At 46.2% G+C, this 17,882-nt stretch overlaps 1 protein-coding gene across 3 annotated transcripts in view; it reads left to right on the forward strand.

Annotated features, from left to right (window-relative positions):
* Window positions 1-340: 340 nt before the first annotated feature.
* Window positions 341-17,882, forward strand: part of RADX (RPA1 related single stranded DNA binding protein, X-linked) — a 36,439-nt gene continuing 18,897 nt past the window's right edge. For all 3 annotated transcript variants that reach the window (XM_029067936.2, XM_039912357.1, XM_039912356.1), the window contains exons 1-7: window positions 341-1,029; window positions 5,845-5,987; window positions 9,673-9,865; window positions 13,489-13,597; window positions 14,304-14,395; window positions 16,522-16,644; window positions 17,306-17,410. In XM_029067936.2, the coding sequence (XP_028923769.2) occupies window positions 345-1,029; window positions 5,845-5,987; window positions 9,673-9,865; window positions 13,489-13,597; window positions 14,304-14,395; window positions 16,522-16,644; window positions 17,306-17,410 (1,450 nt within the window). In that variant the 5' untranslated portion in view covers window positions 341-344. The remainder of the gene's footprint in view (window positions 1,030-5,844; window positions 5,988-9,672; window positions 9,866-13,488; window positions 13,598-14,303; window positions 14,396-16,521; window positions 16,645-17,305; window positions 17,411-17,882) is intronic.

Consider the following 17,882-nt stretch of genomic DNA (forward strand, 5'->3'; position numbering starts at 1 on the left):
CCTTCTTCTGTCCCTTCTCCTCCCCTGTCCCTTCCCCTCCCGTCGGTTTCTCTTCCTCCTGGGCCGCTCCCCCTCAGTTGCCCGTGGAGCCGAGCTGCCCCCCCGCCCCGCCCCTTGCGCTGTTCGTCTTTTGAGGTCGGGGCGGGAGGGGGGCGGGAGGGGGATGATGACGGCGCTGTGATTGGTCGGTGGGCCCGCCCGTCGGCCGGATCCCCTGTTCCCATTGGCCGGCCGGCTCGGGCCCGCCCCCAAGATGGCGGCGGAGGGCGGCGGGGGCGGCGTCTGAGGCGCGGAGGCCGGGCGGGCGAGCGGGGCCGGGCGGGGGGGGGGCGGCGGCGTCCCGGATGGGTCCGGGGCGGAGAGGGCGGCAGGGCGTCGGGCGGGCGTCGGCGTCGTCGTGGTCCCCCATGCAGCGGGCCCGCAGGCCCGGGCGCGGCCGGGCGGAGGCGGAGGCGGAGGCGGGAGCGGCGCGGGAGGCGGCGCTTGGCGAGGCGGGCTCGTGGCTGCAGCGCGTGGCCCGCCGGGTCACCGCCGCCCCCCACCTGCGGGCGGCGCTGCAGGACGCGGGGCCGGTGTGGGTGCTGGCGGTGCAGCGCTACCTGGCCGAGCCCGGCCCGGCCCGCGCCCCGCCGCCGCCGCCGCCGCCTCCCCCGCCGCCCGGCTACTGCTACGACGTCACCCTGAGCGACGGGCTGTGGCAGGAGAAGTGCCACCTGGTCCCCGAGCTCAACGGCCTGGTGCAGAAGAACATCCTCCGCGCCGGCATCGAGGTCCGCGTGCGCACCGTGTCCTGCCTCTACAACGAGAAGAAGCTGGACACCGGCATCCTCTGCCTGGAGAGCCTCGACTGCGGAGGGGCCGCCGCCCCCGACCCCCGCCAGGCCCCCTTCCGCCAGAAGGAGCAGGGCCGGAGGCCCGAGAGGCCCCTCAAGGGCGGCAGGACCCACTACCTGCCCCTCTGGAACAACGAAGACCCCTACGGGGACCTGTGGCTGGGGAGGAAGCAGCCCGACCCACGGCCCGTCGACGGTAAGTGCCCCAGGGGGACCCGCTGCACCGACACACGGACGCAGGACCGCCCCCCACCATCGGCAGCATCATCAAGTTGGTGTTTCTTAAGCGCCCACTACGTGCACAGCACTGGTCTAAGCGCTGGCGGGGGTGCAGGGCGGATACAGCCACGCAAGGCTCACGGTCTTCATCCCCCTTTTACAGAGGAGATAACTGAGGCCCAGGGAAGGGACTTGCCCACAGTCACACAGCTGACAAGTGGCAGAGCTGGGATTCGAACTCTTGACCTCGGACACCCAAGCCCGGGCTCTTTCCACTGAGCCACGCTGCTCCCCATCATCATAAAGTTGGTATTAAGCGCTGACTGCGTGCACAGCACTGGTCTAAGCGCTGGCGGAGGTGCAGGGCGGATACAGCCACGCAAGGCTCACGGTCTTCATCCCCCTTTTACAGAGGAGATAACTGAGGCCCAGGGAAGGGACTTGCCCACAGTCACACAGCTGACAAGTGGCAGAGCTGGGATTCGAACCCTTGACCTCGGACTCCCAAGCCCGGGCTCTTTCCACCGAGCCACGCTGCTCCCCATCATCATAAAGTTGGTATTTCTTAAGCGCTGACTACGTGCACAGCACTGGTCTAAGCGCTGGGGGAGATACAGGCTAATAATAATAATGTTGGTGTTTGTTAAGTGCTGACTATGTGCAGAGCGCTGTTCTAAGCGCCAAGGGAGATACAGGCTAATAATAATAATGTTGGTGTTTGTTAAGCGCTGACTATGTGCAGAGCACTGTTCTAAGCGCCGGGGGAGATACAGGCTAATAATAATAATGTTGGTGTTTGTTAAGCGCTGACTATGTGCAGAGCGCTCTTCTAACTGCCGGGAGAAATACAGGGTAATAATGTTGGTGTTTGTTAAGCGCTGACTATGCAGAGCACTGTTCTAAGCGCCGGGGGAGATACAGGGTAATAATAATAATGTTGGTGTTTGTTAAGCGCTGACTATGTGCAGAGCACTGTTCTAAGCGCCGGGGGAGATAGAGGGTCATCAGGTTGACCCACGAGGGGTTCACAGTTTTAATTCCCAATGAGGTCACTGAGGCCCAGAGAAGGGAAGTGACTTGCCCACAGTCACACAACTGACAAGTGGCAGAGCAGGGATTCGAATCCATGACCTCCGACTCCCAAGCCTGGGCTCTTGCCACTGAGCCATGCTGCGCTTTCTATGTGCAGAGCACTGTTCTAAGCACTGGGGTAGATAGAGGGTCATCAGGTTGTCCCATGTGGGCTCACAATTTTAATCCCCAGTGAGGTCACTGAGGCCTAGAGAAGGGAAGTGACTTGCCCACAGTCACACTACTGACAAGTGGCGGAGCGGGGATTCGAACCCACGACCTTCGACTTCCAAGCCTGGGCTCTTGCCACTGAGCCACGCTGCGCTTACTATGTGCACAGCACCCTTCCAAAATACAAGGTGGTCGGGCGGTCCCAAATGGAGCTCCCGGTCTTCACTCTCCCCCCCCCCCCCCCCCCCCCCCCCGATTTTCCCCATGAGCTCACCGAGGCCTAGAGAAGAGACCCGCCCATTGTCCCACAGCAGGCAAGCGTGGCAAGAGCCTGGGCTGGGAGAGGCCAGGGGTTCGAATCCCGGCTCTGCCGCTGGTCAGCTGGGGGACTGGGGGCAAGTCGCTTCACTTCTCCGGGCCTCAGGGACCTCATCTGGAAAATGGGGATGAAGACTGTGAGCCTCACGTGGGACAACCTGATGACCCTCTATCTTCCCGAAAGGCCCCTCAAGGGCGGCAGGAGGCATTACACGTATAGTAAGCGCTTAACAAATGCTAACGTTATTATGAACTCATTCGCTCTCACGGCTTCATTATGAACTCATTCGCTCTCATGGCTTCAACTATCATCTCTATGCAGATGACACACAGATCTACATCTCTGCCCCTGTCCTCTCCCCCTCCTTCAGGCTCATATCTCCTCCTGCCTCCAGGACATCTCTACTTGGATGTCTGCCCGCCGCCTAAAACTCAACATGTTCAAAACTGAGCTCCTTATCTTCCCTCCCAAGCCCTGTCCTCTCCCTGACTTCCCTATCACCGTGGACGGTACGACCATCCTTCCCGTCTCTCAAGCCCACAACCTCGGTGTCATCTTTGACTCGGCTCTCTCGTTCACCCCACACATCCAATCCGTCACCAGGACCTGCCGTTCTCACCTTTATAATATCGCCAAGATCCACCCTTTTCTCGCCACCCAAACGGCTATCTTACTGCTACGGGCTCTCGTAATATCTCGGCTGGATTATCGTGTCAGCCTGCTCTCTGATCTCCCTCCTGTCTCTCCCCACTCCAGTCTATTTTCACTCCGCTGCCCGGCTCGTCTTCCTGCAGAAACGCTCTGGGTCTGTCACTCCCCTTCTTAAAAACCTCCAGTGGTTGCCTATCAACCTCCGCACGAAACAGAAACTTCTCACTCTAGTCTTCAAGGCTCTCCATCACCTCGCCCCTTCCTACCTCTCCTCCCTTCTCTCTTTCCACTGCCCACCCCGCACGCTCCGCTCCTCTGCCGCCCACCTCCTCACCGTCCCCCGTTCTCGCCTGCCCTGCTGTCGACCCCTGGGCCGTGTCCTCCCGCGGTCCTGGAACGCCTTCCCTCCTCACCTCCGCCAAACTCATTCTCTTCCCCTCTTCAAAACCCTACTTAGAGCTCACCTCCTCCAAGAGGCCTTGCCAGACTGAGCTTCCCCTTTTCCCTCTGCTGCCTCTCTGCCTCTCCTCCTTTCAACTGGGCATTGTGTATTCTTCAGATGTTAATGTTAAGGTATCGACTGCTAATACACCCATTAGGAGGTACATTCCAAGCACTTAGTACAGTGCTCTGCACATAGTAAGTGCTCAATAAATACTATTGAATGAATGAATTATTATCATTATTAAATGGAGCTCCCAATCTTCACCCTTCCCCCGTTTTCCAGATGAGCTCACCAAATATCAGAGAAGGGACTTGCCCAAAGTCACACAGCAGGCAAGCGTGGCAAGAGCCCGGGCTTGGGAGTCAGAGGTCAGGGGTTGGAATCCTGGATCCACTGCTTGCCAGCTGTGGGACTGTGGGCAAGTCACCTAACTTCTCTGGGCCTCCGTGACCTCATCTGTAAAATGGGGAAGAAGACCGTGAGCCCCACTTGGGACAACCTGATCACCTTGTAGCCCCCCAGTGCTTAGAACAGTGCTGGGCACATAGGAAGCGCTTAACAAAATACCACCATTTTTATTATTATTCTCTGGGACTCAGTTACCTCATCTGTAAAATGGGGAATAAGACTGTGTGAGCCCCACATGGGACAACCTTATCACCTTGTATCCTCTCCAGCGCTTAGAACAATGCTTGGCACATAGTAAGCGCTTAAGAAATACCATCATTATTAAGGGATGGAGCCGGGATTAGAACCCATGACCTCCGACTCCCAAACCTGGGCTTTTTCCACCAAGCAGCTGGATCCTGCCAGCTTGGAGGTCGGGTGAGCGGGCAGGCCCTGGGACCAGAGTTTGCTTTGGGTTCCCCCCCACCCCGAAAATTCCTCTGTTAAGGAAAAAGAATGGAGAGCAGAGATGGGCCTCTTTCTCCCCGCCCTGCCGCCCATCTCTCAATCCATCGTTTCCAGTTGCGACGTGAGCCCCGTTGCTCTTGGCTGCTGGGTGACCTTGGGCAGGTCCCTCCGCTTCTCTGGGCCTCCGTTACCCCATCTGGAAAATGGGGCCTGAGGCTGTGAGCCCCACGTGGGGACGATGGCCCAACCAATTTTCTTGGTATCCACCCCAGTGCGGGTTACAGCGCCCGGCACCTAGTGAGCACTTAACAAATACCAGCATTAGTATTATTAGTATTATTAGCCATAGTCATATCAAAACTTAATGCATTAGACTATTGCCACAGATCTCGTAATTTCAAAACACTTCCTTATGCTGAGAAAATCTGTGATGGCAGAATTTTTGAAGATGGCTGCATTTTAGCCCAGCATTAGGGTCATTTGAAGCACGTCATTAAAGGCATTAAACCCTGCAACACCTAGACAGGAGCCACGTTTGCTCCTTAAAATGTCAAAGAAGATCACCCAGTGTGGAATGAAATTAAGGTGACTTCCAGAGCTCAGGTGTACAAATCCTGCTTGTGATTTTTTTTCGTTGTGGAATCTGTGAATTGGAGTTCTTGATTTTTTTTTTTTCCTTTTCCCCCAGTGTTTGCAATAATGATAATCACGTCATTTCTTGTAAGTTCAGCTGTTGTGAATCAGAAATGGGCAGAAAGTTAGCAGACAAGAAATGCCATCCCATCGTCAGCCACTAAACTTCAAGACATTTGGGTCTCTGACTAAAACAAACCTGATAGCGGTTTGAGGGGTTCACAGGTTGGCAGGCCCTATCATGTCAAAACCTACAGGAATAACTAGAGTTTTGGAAATTGGGACAGCAACCTTATCATTTTTAAGGTGCTGGAGTGAAGTCCATATTGCCACACAGCTGTCCCACTTCTTCTGATCACTCCAGTCTGGGCTGAGGCTTCCCACTGAAAGGTACAGTCAAACAGCAAAGATATAAAGTCCCAGTTCACCAGGCCATTATCTGGGCGAAATATCAGGCCTCTCCCAACCCAAGGAAGTGCTGCTTTTAACAGAAAGAGTGATTTTAATAGGTTCTACCTTATAGTAATGACAACTGTAGCTTTGACTTTTTAAGTCTAAAGAAAAATTGTTTGAAGCGTATAAGATGGTGAAGGCTTTGCTTGGTAAACTGTTTAAAAGAAGATTTTTTTCTTCTTCCTCTTTTCTAGTGTCCAGAATAACATCCGTTGCACACCTTGAAATGACATGGATGAGCCGAATTAATTTCAGCCCCTTGCTTGTAAGAATCATGTACAAATCGAGACTGCGGTATTATGGGAAACCTGAAAAAAACCTGGATGAACCGTATCAGGTAATCTAAAGATGAGACGCTCTGTAGTTTAAATGTTATGGAGTGGTCCTTTGAAAGGTGAACTGAACATTGTTTCTGATTTACCGTATTGGGAATTAACAGTTTTGACTCCCAAATTACTAGCAAAATATACTTTTATAAAAAAAAAAGTATGTGTCTCCTATACATTTATGCTCCAGATTTTGAGTGTTTGAAGATAGCAGCTACAGTATTACTATAGAAAGGATCCCTAACTATTAATTATGGCACCTTAGAGTTCTCTGAAGGAGCTGTCTCCAAAGCCAGAAATGTTCTAGAGAACTGGTGAGTTTTATCAGCCCGGTCTCCCTTTCCACGTAATTATTTTTTAGGATTAGGGAAGACTGGACTTGATGGTAAGACAACCCCCATACACCCAGGTCCTGCTCAAACAGCAGGTTTGTAGTTTGAGATAAGATTTCAGGCTCCTGTGTATAAGGGACTATTGTGAACTGGTAATCTGGTTACCCAAGAGTAAAGTCTCTGAAATGGGTCATCATCAATTAATTTTTTTTTTCCAATTGAATTTTCATTATGCTGGTTATTCAAAATGAGGCTGGAGAGACTCTTTCTGCTTAGAACACTTTTTAAATATTATTCCACAAACCAGGGCACGAGTAGTGACTTTCGGAGAAGCAACGTGGCGCAGTGGAAAGAGCACGGGCTTTGGAGTCAGGGCTCATGAGTTCGAATCCCAGCTCTGCCACTTGTCAGCTGTGTGACTGTGGGCAAGTCACTTAACTTCTCTGTGCCTCAGTTCCCTCATCTGTAAAATGGGGATTAAGACTGTGAGCCCCAAGTGGGACAACCTGATTCCCCTGTGTCTACCCCAGCGCTTAGAACAGTGCTCTGCACATAGTAAGCGCTTAACAAATACCAACATTATTATTATTATATAACTGCTGTCCTTGCCTGGGTCGTCTCTGGGGAAAGGAGTATTTTTTTTGAGATTTCTTCAGTGAAAAATTCCTTTTATGATCAGAGTGTTAACAAAATAAATGGAGCTACCAATTAAATTATTGGGCAAGATTGCTGTAGAGATAAGGGAAACATTTCTGGAGTCCCAAAGCATTGGGTTTCCAGTGATTTCCAACAGACTCTGCGTAATGCGAATCTTCCTAAAGCTCTCCGGTGCCTTCAATACTGTGGACCGCTCCCTTTTTTTGAAAAAACTATATAACCGTGATTTCACTGACACTGTTCTTTCCTGGTTCTCCACCTGCCTTCCATCCTCTAAAAGTAGAGGTCTCAGTTCTGGCTGATCTTCTGTTCTCCATGTATTACATACTCTCCGCTCACCCCCTTGGAGAACTCATTCACTTCCACGACTTCAACTACCACCTCTATGTGGATGATTCCCAAATCTACCTCTCAGCCCTGACTTCTCACCTTCATTGCAATCTGGCGTTTCCTCCTTTCTTCAGGACATCTTTACTTGGATGTCCCTCCGACACCTCAGACTTCATGTGCCCGAAACAACTCCCACCCAACCCTCTCCACCCCTCGATTTTCCCATCATCTTTGACAAACCACCATCCTTCCTGCTTCACAAGTTCACAACTCTGGCGTTATCTTCAACTCTTTTCTCTTATTCAACTCGCATAGTCAGTCTCCAAATCCTCCTGGTTTTTCCTTCACAACATCGCTAGAATCTGCCCCTTCCTCTCCCCACAAACTGCTACCACAATGACTCAAGGACTTGTCATATCCCGCCTCAAATTCTGCGTCAGCCTCTTGGTTGACCTTCCTGCTTTGAGAGCATCACACTTCTCCAGTCCAAACTTGGGTCTGCTGCTGTGTCATTTTTCTAAAAAAAACCATTCTATAAACATTTCCCCACTCCTCAGAAATCTCTAATGATTGTCCATCTGTGTCCAGATCAAACAGAAATTGCCCTCTGTCGGTTTTAAGGCATTCAGTCAACTCTCACTGTCCCACCCAACGTCATTCCCCTCCCAGTACATTCCATTCTGCACATTTCACTCCTCTAACACCGGCTCGCTTAACTGTGCCTAGTTCTCATCTCTCTCGCTTCTGACCTCTTGCTCTTCTCCTTGTGTATCTGACAGGCCAATACTCTCCCCACCTCAGAGTCATACTAAAATCAAATCCGTTTTAGGAAACCTTCCCTTTCCAGTCTTTTATCTCTGACCGTGGTCTCCCTCTCTACTGAAATTTACATTGATGTCTGCCTCTCCACCACTAGATTCTAAGCCCCGTTTAGTCAGGGATCGAATCCGCCAACAGTATCGAATTCTCTTAGGTGTTTAGGACAGTGCTGTGCGTGCAGTAAACATTCAGTAAATACCATTGATTGATTAGTAGAATCATGGTATACAAGGTGTTTACAATTGACAGACAACACTTAATTTAATTGTGGCCCGTTTTCTTGCCCTGGCTGAGGGTCTCATATTTGTGTGCAGGACTACAGATTTGGTTGAGCGTGTGTTGGGCTTTTCTTTTCCTTTCTCTCTTTTTTGTCACTGGAAAATTGATGAGGCCAAAAACTCAGGTAGTGGAGTGAGACTGTAAATGTTTAAGTTCCCTGTGTGGGAAAGGGTGTATACCTTCCTGTACGTGGGGTCTTCTGTTAAATCCACTTATAGTCTATCTCCAAGAAACGCTTCTTTTTGGATATGGAGTGCAACAAAAAAGTTTCCTTCCCAATTCAGCCAAGAGCGAGACACCTGCTTCAAGTTGGGTTATATTGGTAATATTTGTCACATTTCCTTTTTCCCAGAGGAGAAGGAGAATAGGAAGAGACATGCAGCCTCCCTGGCCAATCAGGAAATAATTCTGGAAAGCAAAATTGAATGGTCAAAAGCATCTTTTGATGTGGTCATTTTCTGATTCTCGTATTTGTTTGAAGGCAAGCACTCTTTGTCTCTCCTCATTTAATGATAGAACTTTTGCATGTTTTTGTACAGCAGGAGAATATGCAAAAGTACCAGCCAATGTCAGTTAGTTGAAATATAATTAATGGATGGAGTCTCTCCTGAAAAACAGTGGGTGATGCTGAATTTGAACTTATTCAAAAGAATTGATAGTGTTAGTGCTTCAGGCAGCGCCACATGCAGGATAAACCAAAAACTTCCTACTTAAGCGCTCCTTTTCTTGGGCAGCCGTAAAAACCGTAAAAGAGGTAAATGGGAAAATTCTACTCTGAAAACTACCTCCGTCTGGATTAGAGAGGTTTTACAGAAAGGATGATGGTTTTTGTCATTATTACCTTAGTCCTGAAATTTCAGACTGTTCCGTAGTCGTCCTCTCTTTAATGCTCTCCAAAACTCCGTAAGTGTTCCGTTCGGTTCAGAAGTGTGGTTATCGTAATTTAAAGAGAGGGGAACAAGCTCAAGAAGCTGTCAGGCATGTAGGAATTTAGTTTTAGGTCCAGGGTTAAACCGGTGTGTCCCATAGTTTACGTTCCTAGTTTACACTACCTTGCTCACTACCACCGATGCAATGTGTGTGCTCCTTAACTAATTCTACCTTATTTTAAAGCAGTTTGCAATCTTGCAGTATTTTATCGCTACCAAATAGTATTGCTCAGATGCTGTTTCAGGGTAAATCCTAAATACCCAGCAGTTTAGAGTCTGCTCAGTGTCTGTGGCGTGTGCATATGTAAGTTGATACATGTACACTTACTATTCATTTTTCCCCGCCGTAGGCCTATCTGGAAGTTGCTGACAGTTCCGGCATGGTGTCTGTAATTTTGTGGAACACCTTATGTCCTGAGTGGTATAACAGTTTGAGCGTTGGTACGGTTATCCTAATTCAGCAGTACACCATCAAGAAGAGTTACCCGTTTAGAACACAGCCAAGCCTGGGGAATTCACAGATGAAGAGAATTTCTACAATTGGTTAAGTATTTAAAAAAATAATAAATTGGTAATTTTCCGGCTTTTACCATAGAAAGTTATAGGATGCACTTTCATTTGACTGATAGAAAATTGCAAACGCTTTGGTGAACTTGATTACCTCTGAATCTAGCTTTTAAGGAAGCACAAAATTAAATATGGGTAAACAAATGTGTTATGACATTTATTAAACTCCAGTGATTAAATGGGAGGCAGTGGACAGAATCACCTGGTTGGTTAGACGACTTCCCCGGAAACTGCATCCCCAGGCAGCCGTAACCCACTGGCAGCAGCAGCAGCGGCGGGGAGGTGGTTTTCTGGGAGGAGAGCTGAGACCACGTTCTCATTTGTAAAATGTCCTCCAGAGTATTCCTGGATGACAGCCAAGTAAGGCAGCTGATGGGCATGCCCTTGTTTGCTCACCCAAATACCCCAACTTGGCTTTGAAATGAGTGAAAGGAGAGAGCAGAGGAGTTTCCTTCTGTCCACTGGGTGGGAGTTTGCCCAGTTCCACTCATTTTATTTAACGATCAATCCTGTGATTGCCAGTCAGTCAATAAACATGTGATTCGTCTCATTACAGACGGCAGAAGTAATCATGGAGCGTTTTGCAAAAGAAAAGGCCTTGGCATGATATTTTCTAGGTTGACAGTAGTGATAAGTGATATATTGATTAACTTTTTGTATTTAAACAATGTTTAAGCGCTAAGTGCTGGTATAGAATGTGAAATGGACTAGCCCGAGTATCTTTCATGTATTACATTCAGTCCCGCTAAGTGAACAAGCTACTCACAGTAGAGTAGCTCACAAATTTGCCTAATTTGTATCGGGGCAATATTTCGTATATGAAATGAAATGTCCGTGTAATAAATGGGTCGTTCAGGATGGAGCAGTTGGGTCTGAATGAAGCCAAACAACAGAGAGGAGGTGAATTAAGAAAAAAAAGTTGAGGTCCACCAGGTTTCATTAGCCTGGTACTGATAACCAAGAGCTTAGAGTTCACTTTCCTGTATGCCAGAGTAACAGTCTTGCAATTGGTTCCCTGTGTAATGCCAATGCGCCTCTGTCTGTTTTGCCATGGCAGTCCTTTGCTTGAAACCAGCTTTCCTGCAGAGCAACATTAAGTTATAACGTAGTACACCGCTACATTATGGTATTTTATCCCTATTCTTGAATAGTTTCCTACACCAAGTAACACTAAAATATTGCTTTCTGGCAGAAAAGGCTCTTTGCCATTTTACGTGCAGAATCTGTGGAAGGGAAAATGGAGACATAGGCCTTTTTGAAGCCTTGCTGGACACTGCTTGCAGTGCATAAAGGAGTTACGTTGTAAGTCCTTCAAATGTGAACCGCAGTGTCTATTTTTCTCTTTTCCCTTTTTGACGGGTATGTACGGTTTTTTTTCTTGAATGAACTGAAAAAAAATTACCTGTCATGGACTGATAGATGAGCCATTCTTGGCCCTGTAAAGTGAGCGTCACATTGCAAACCAAAAGAATGTCAAAAAATTTGCGGGATAATAAATATGATCCGTTTCCTATAGCTAGCTGAGCAAGTATTCCGCTGTCGGTTTAGAATAACATTGCAAAGGAAATACTATAGATCAGTAAATTATTCTTGGTAATATGAGAGCAGTGTGGTTTTCCACTAGACTGGGACCCCTGTGTTTGTGTTCAGTCTGACTTAATTACCTCTATATCAGCTCCTAGCACGGTGCTTGGCCTATAGTAAGCACTTAATAAATACGATTATATTTTACTTTTATTATTATCCCCCAGTCACTATTATGGTCACCCAGTGTCCATCTAGATTGTGGATTCTACCCCAGAGTAACCCATCTCCTATTCGATATGGGTATTGTAGTGAATTTTGTGTTAATCTGCTCTTGGACTGAGTAAAATAACTGACCGTGCACCTGAAAGTCTTTTATTTGTAAAGATTTAGAGCCAGGTTGAATTTCATTGTTGTTTCTGGGAAATGCTCAGCCTTCATCAATTTGTGCCTACAATTTGGAAGTAATCTTCCTGCGTATGAATACCACTATTAATTACACTACAATTATTTTATATTCTAATGTTGTATGTACTACAGGATTCTAATAGTTTTGTATTGGGAAGTAAATCCTTAAAGTCTTGTAATATAAACTAAATTAGCCATTTGTAATTTTTCCTCAGTTATTTTGTAGAGGAAAAGGCCTATAGCAGATCAGCTTGGGTGTCTGAAAAACCTCAATGTATTTAACTTCTCTGGGTTTCGGGTTTACCTTCAGCGTAGCAGATATTTGCAAGGGAATTGCAACTGTTTTTATGAAGACTGCTGAAGCAGTGTGGCTCAGTGGAAAGAACACGGGCTTAGGAGTCAGAGGTCGTGGGTTCTAATCCCAGCTCTGCCACCTGTCAGCTGTGTGACTTTGGGCAAGTCACTTGACTTCTCGGTGCCTCAGTTACCTCATCTGTAAAATGGGGATTAAGACCGTGAGCCCCAAGTGGGATAGCCTGATTACCCTGTATCTACCCCAGCGCTTAGAACAGTGCTCGACACATAGTAAGCACTTAACAAATACCAACTTTATTATTATTATTATTAGTGTAAGTAAAGTGTAAAACTCTGATTTACAATATGATGATACACAGAGACCCCAATTTGCTTTTCCTGACTTTTTAGAGTCTTTGATGATGGGCCACCCAACAAGGCTCTGTCTGTTGAATCTTGGGTTTTTCTGGAATTTCTGCATACACAGATTTTGCACTCCAAACTGGCTGATTGCCTCTGGTATTTTCAGTAATGGAAAATGTGGGGGGTTTTGGTTTATGCAGGTCCAAGTATCAATCAGTGGTATTTATTGAGTGCTTTCTGTGAACAGAGCACTGTACTAAGCACTTGGGAAAGTACAGTACAACAGTTGGCAGAAACAATCCTTGCCTACAAGGAATTTACAGTATACAGTGGGAGAAGGTTATGAAAATAGATTAGAAAATAGATGGGGAAATCATAGACTATAATATATGCCCAAGTATTGTGGGGCTGGGGTGAGTATCAAAGTGCTTTAGGGGGGTTCCCAACCAATTTAATAGTTGACTCAGAGGGGAGGGTGGATAGGGGAAATAGGGAGCTTAGCCAAGGGAGGCCTCTTGGAGGAGATGTGATTTTAGGAGGGTTTTTGAAGGTGGGGAGAGTGGTGATGGTCAGAAATGAAGGAGGAGGGAGTTCCAGGAGGGAGAACATGAGAAAGGGGTTGGACTGCAGAGGAGGAGAGGGGTCAGGGCTAGAGAAGTTGATTTGGGAGTCATCCGGGTAGAGAGAGCAGTTGAAACCGTGGGAGCCAGTGAGCTCTCCAAAGGAATAGGGGTAGATGGAAAATAGGTGACCCAGAGCTGAATCTTGAGGCACCCCCACAGTTGTAGAGTGGGAGGCAGAGGAGTAGCCTGTAAGAGAGACTGAGAAGGAACAGTCAGATTTTACAGTTAGCTACATGAAATAGCTGATAGTTCCATACTCTCAAAGGTTACTCAATAACTGTCGACTAATGTATGTTTGAAAATTCAAGTGTAATAGAGTCTGTTTTGGATCTTATTGTGTATTATTTGATTGTACATAATTTACCTTATTCAAATGGTATTTTTCAGAGATCTGCTTGAACCTCCAAGATCCTTCAACCAAAATAAGTATCATTCCTGAAAACCTGGTGAAACCAGAGTGGAGATTACCGGAAGTAATGTACAATTTCATTGCAAGGTGAAAAAGCATTTTTTTTTTTGGTTATACAACACAATTCTGCCTATGCTGTCTGAAATATTAGTTGGAAATACTTGATATCAGAAAACACATAAAATACCATGGTAAAAGTCAACCCTTTTTATTTATTTTTTTCCACATTAAGAGACAATGCTAAGAATATTGTGGAATATTGTTGGGTTTCTCTATCAGGTATGACACACGCACCTCAGTCCCAACACTTCAGGATGTGGAACTGTGGCGAAGGAATTTTTTGTACAGGGATAGTGGTTCGGAAAATGCAACTTGCCCTTTCTCTTCCCTGCCAGTCATGTTCCCTGGGGCGAACAGAGTGCAGTGAGCAAATGGACAGGGAGAATTGCAACACGCAGTCACGTGCACATGAAGACTTTTACACCCGGGACTCATTTTTGACCGAAGTGATCACAGTACTGAATCTGCAAGGCAGTTGCCTTGCTTGGTCAGCCACTGCAGCTGTGGCCATCCAGTTCGGTCACCTCCTTTTCAGGTTTCCTGCTAGGCCCTATCCATCTCACCGAATGCTCCAAGTTGGTTTTTTGATCAGAAAACTGTGACACTGACAACAGGCAGAAAAACCAGAAGTAGAACTGAGGTTTCCGGAATTGCAGAGGAGTGCTCTTTCCCCTGGACTAACAATAGGGCTGTTGTGGAATATTATAACCTAGTGACTGATTTTTTTTTTTAGGTCAGAACTGGATAAATTGCCAAACAATTACTCCTGTGATATTATTGGCCTAGTAACTTTTGTAGGAAGGGCTCAGCGAACTAAGAAGAAAGGTAAATTTTTCAAGTTGGAAAAATATTTCAAGCATTTCTCTAAATAATTGACTATATTTATATATATGCACTTATATTTGTATATGTATATATTTATATATATACATATGCATATATGTATGCACATATATATATAAAAAATAAGTGGTCACTGTTAGATCTGGAAAGTTGCCTGGCTTGCTGGATCTACCTAGTTTACTGGAAAGATATGGCTGCTGTGGAGACAGAGAAGAGTTGGATTGGGGAAAGTTCTTTCCTAGCTGTAGCCAGATTATTTTTGGCAGCAGAGAGCAGTGCAGGCCCCCTCTTTTTCACCAAGGCGATCTGAGCAGTCAAAGTGTTTGCCATTACTTGAAACAAGTGACAAGCTTTCATCTGGTAATGGACAGTCTATGCATATTCATCAGATTGAGAAGCAGTGTGGTCAAGTGGATAGAGCATGGGCCTGGGAATCATTAAGTCCATCAGTATTGAGCACTTACTATGTACAGAGCCCTTTACTAAGCACTTGGAAGAATACATACAGTATAACAATATATAGACACATTCCCTACCCCCAGCGAGTTTACGGTCTTGAGGGGGAAACAGACATTAGTATAAACCAAGAAATTATGGCTATGTACATAAGTGCTGTGGGGCTGGGAGGGGGGTGAATAAAGGAAGCAAGTCAGAGTGATGCAGAAGGGAGTGGGAAAAGAATAAAACAGGGCTTGGGGAAGGCCTCTTGGAGGAGATGGGCCTTCAATAAGGCTTGGAAGGTGGAGAGATGGATTATCTATAGGAAATGCAGAGGGAGGGTATTCCAGGCCAGAAGCAGAATGTGGGCGAGGGGTTGGCGGTGAGATAGGCAAGATTTAGGTGCGGTGAGTAGGTTGGCATTAGAGGAATGAAGTGTGCAATCAGAGTTGTAGTAAGAGAGTAATAAGGTAAGGTAGGAGTGGGGGCAAGGTGATTGCTTACAAGCTGATTGCAAGGAGTTTCTTTTGGTGGGCAACCACTGGAAGTTCTTGAGCAGTGGGGAAACGTGGGCTGAATGGTTTTGTAGAAAAGTGATCTGGGCAGCAGAGTGAAATATGGATTGGAGTTAGGAGAAGCAGGAGGCAGGGCGGTCAGCAAGAAGGCTGATTCAGTAATCAAGGAGGAAAAGAATAAGAACTTGGATTAACATGGCAACAATTTGGTTGGAGAGAAAAAAGCAGAATATAGTTGTGCAGGTTGGGCTAACAGGATTTAGTGATAGACTGAATATGTGGGTTGAATGAGGGAGAGGAGTCCAGGAAAAACCCCAAGATTAGGGGCTTGTGAAGCAGGAAGACTGATGGTGCTGTGTACAGTGATGGGGAAAGTCAGAAAGACCTGAGTTCTAATCCCAGCTCTGCCACTTGTCTGCCATGTGAACTTGGGCAAATCACTTAACTTCTTTGTGCCTCGTGTAAAAATGGGAACTAAGACTGTAAGTCCCATGTGGGCCATGGACTGTCCAATCTGATTAGCTTGTATCTACCCCAGCACTTAGTACAGTTCTTGGCACATAGTAAGCATTTAACAAATACCATAAAAAGATTCAATAAGTCAATGGAATTCATTGAACACTGTGTGCAGCGTTCTGTACCATGCACATGGTAGACAGTTGGTAGACATCATCCATAAAAAAAACCACAAAAAAAAGGTTCTTGAGGTGATGGAGAGCAGAAAGTGTAAAAAATCTTCCGGGCAGTAGTTATGCATTTGAAAGTGGACTAAGGTAATTCAAAAAGGAGTACTAGAGGCCGGTAAAGAGAGAATAAAGGACTCTGGAAGAGATAAGGGATATGAAAGGAGCTGTGGGTTATGAGGTGATACAAACTGGGATTCTCTGGAGAGAGACGGAGGGAAAACACGAAGTGGGGGAGAATCAGGAAGAAGCAGATAACTGAAACTGGGAGAACAGAGGGAAGAAGATTGAAAATAAGGCAGGAAAGGAAGAGATGGGAAAAGCTGGCCAGGAGACAGTATGGAAGTGAGAGACCTGATACTGAAGTAGAAATGATATGGACAGGGACCAACAGGGAGGAAGGGGTGAGAGAGAGTGGGGAATGTCTCAATTAGTGGTTATTTTTATTCATTTTCCCTTTCCATCTATACAGAAAGCAGCGAAGATTTTTGGTTATATCGCTGGGTCCATGTTGTTGATGGGACAGCAGATGAACCATTTATCCTGGAATTATTTGCAACGTCACAGCCTGATATCTTTGAGCATATTCACCCAAGTACTTACATTTATTTTCTTATTACTATTTTCTAGGTAAAATGCTAAATAAGTGTATCCCATCAAATCCTATCCAGATCAGATACATTGTTGGTGTTTTTAATCATCTGTTGTCTGTTCACCTCTAGTTTGGGGTCATGGTATAGGTCCTTAGGAATGGTTGTCCCTGTGACAGTCGGGACCATCTTAATAATTTTTTGAAAAACTCCTAGGCCATATGAGCATCATGTTCAGGTATTTTAGTCCCTGAAGCCTGCACCGGGTTGGATTTCCCAATCCCTCACTCCCACCCACGAAGATTTTTGTTTAAGGTTAGGAGTGTTTGAGAATGTGGTGCTGCTGCTATGAATGGTCTCTGTCCTCTCTCCTTCCACATGCCTCAAGTCTTGTTCATCCTGCATCCTTTCTGGCTAATTTTTGGTGTACCAGTAATTAGATCATCTTCCTCTGTAGTTTTGACTGTGTAAAAAGCTATGTGTGTGCTATCAGTTAATTGCTCCTGAAGTTGTGCATTTGTGCCCTTTAGTTAATCATTGAGGGACTCCTGACTTTCCTTCTAAGATGAACAGCTCCCATTTAAAAATTCGCCCAGCAATGCGAACATACTTTACAATGCTAAAGTTACGAGGTGATCCTGAAGCCCATTTTCTTTTTCTATTCAGTGACGTATTTGGTGTGTACCCAGGTGAGAGTGGTGAGAGATGACACTCAACCCCCTAATACGCGTTACCTAACAACTTCAAATGAGTCACAAATTTTTATTACTGGTAGGTAATCTTATAAAAAATTGACTTGATGCATGCACTACATTTTAACTAAATTGGGAAAAAGGAATGTTCGATTCACATATCTAATCTCATTATTTTCTTCACTATGATGAAAGATTTATTTTATATGAAGTATTTCATTGGGTTGTAAAATCAGAGGGGCATAAGCACGTCAGAGAATAAGGGCAGTGGTCAGACCAGTAGACCATCCTCTGCAGAAATCTGACTCAGACCATAGCAGCCTAAAGCTTAGAGAGGAATACTCATTCATTCATTCATTAAATAGTATTTATTGAGTGCTTATTATGTGCAGAGCACTGTACTAAGCGCTTGGAATGTACAATTGGGCAACAGATAGAGACAATCCCTGCCTACTGATGGGCTCACATTCTAATCAGGGGAGACAGATGGACAAAAACAAGACAACATAATCACAATAGATAGAATCAAGGGGATGTACACCTTATTGTGT

Source organism: Ornithorhynchus anatinus, chromosome 6 (assembly GCF_004115215.2).
Source record: "Ornithorhynchus anatinus isolate Pmale09 chromosome 6, mOrnAna1.pri.v4, whole genome shotgun sequence".
In the NCBI taxonomy this organism is placed as follows: Eukaryota; Metazoa; Chordata; class Mammalia; order Monotremata; family Ornithorhynchidae; genus Ornithorhynchus; species Ornithorhynchus anatinus.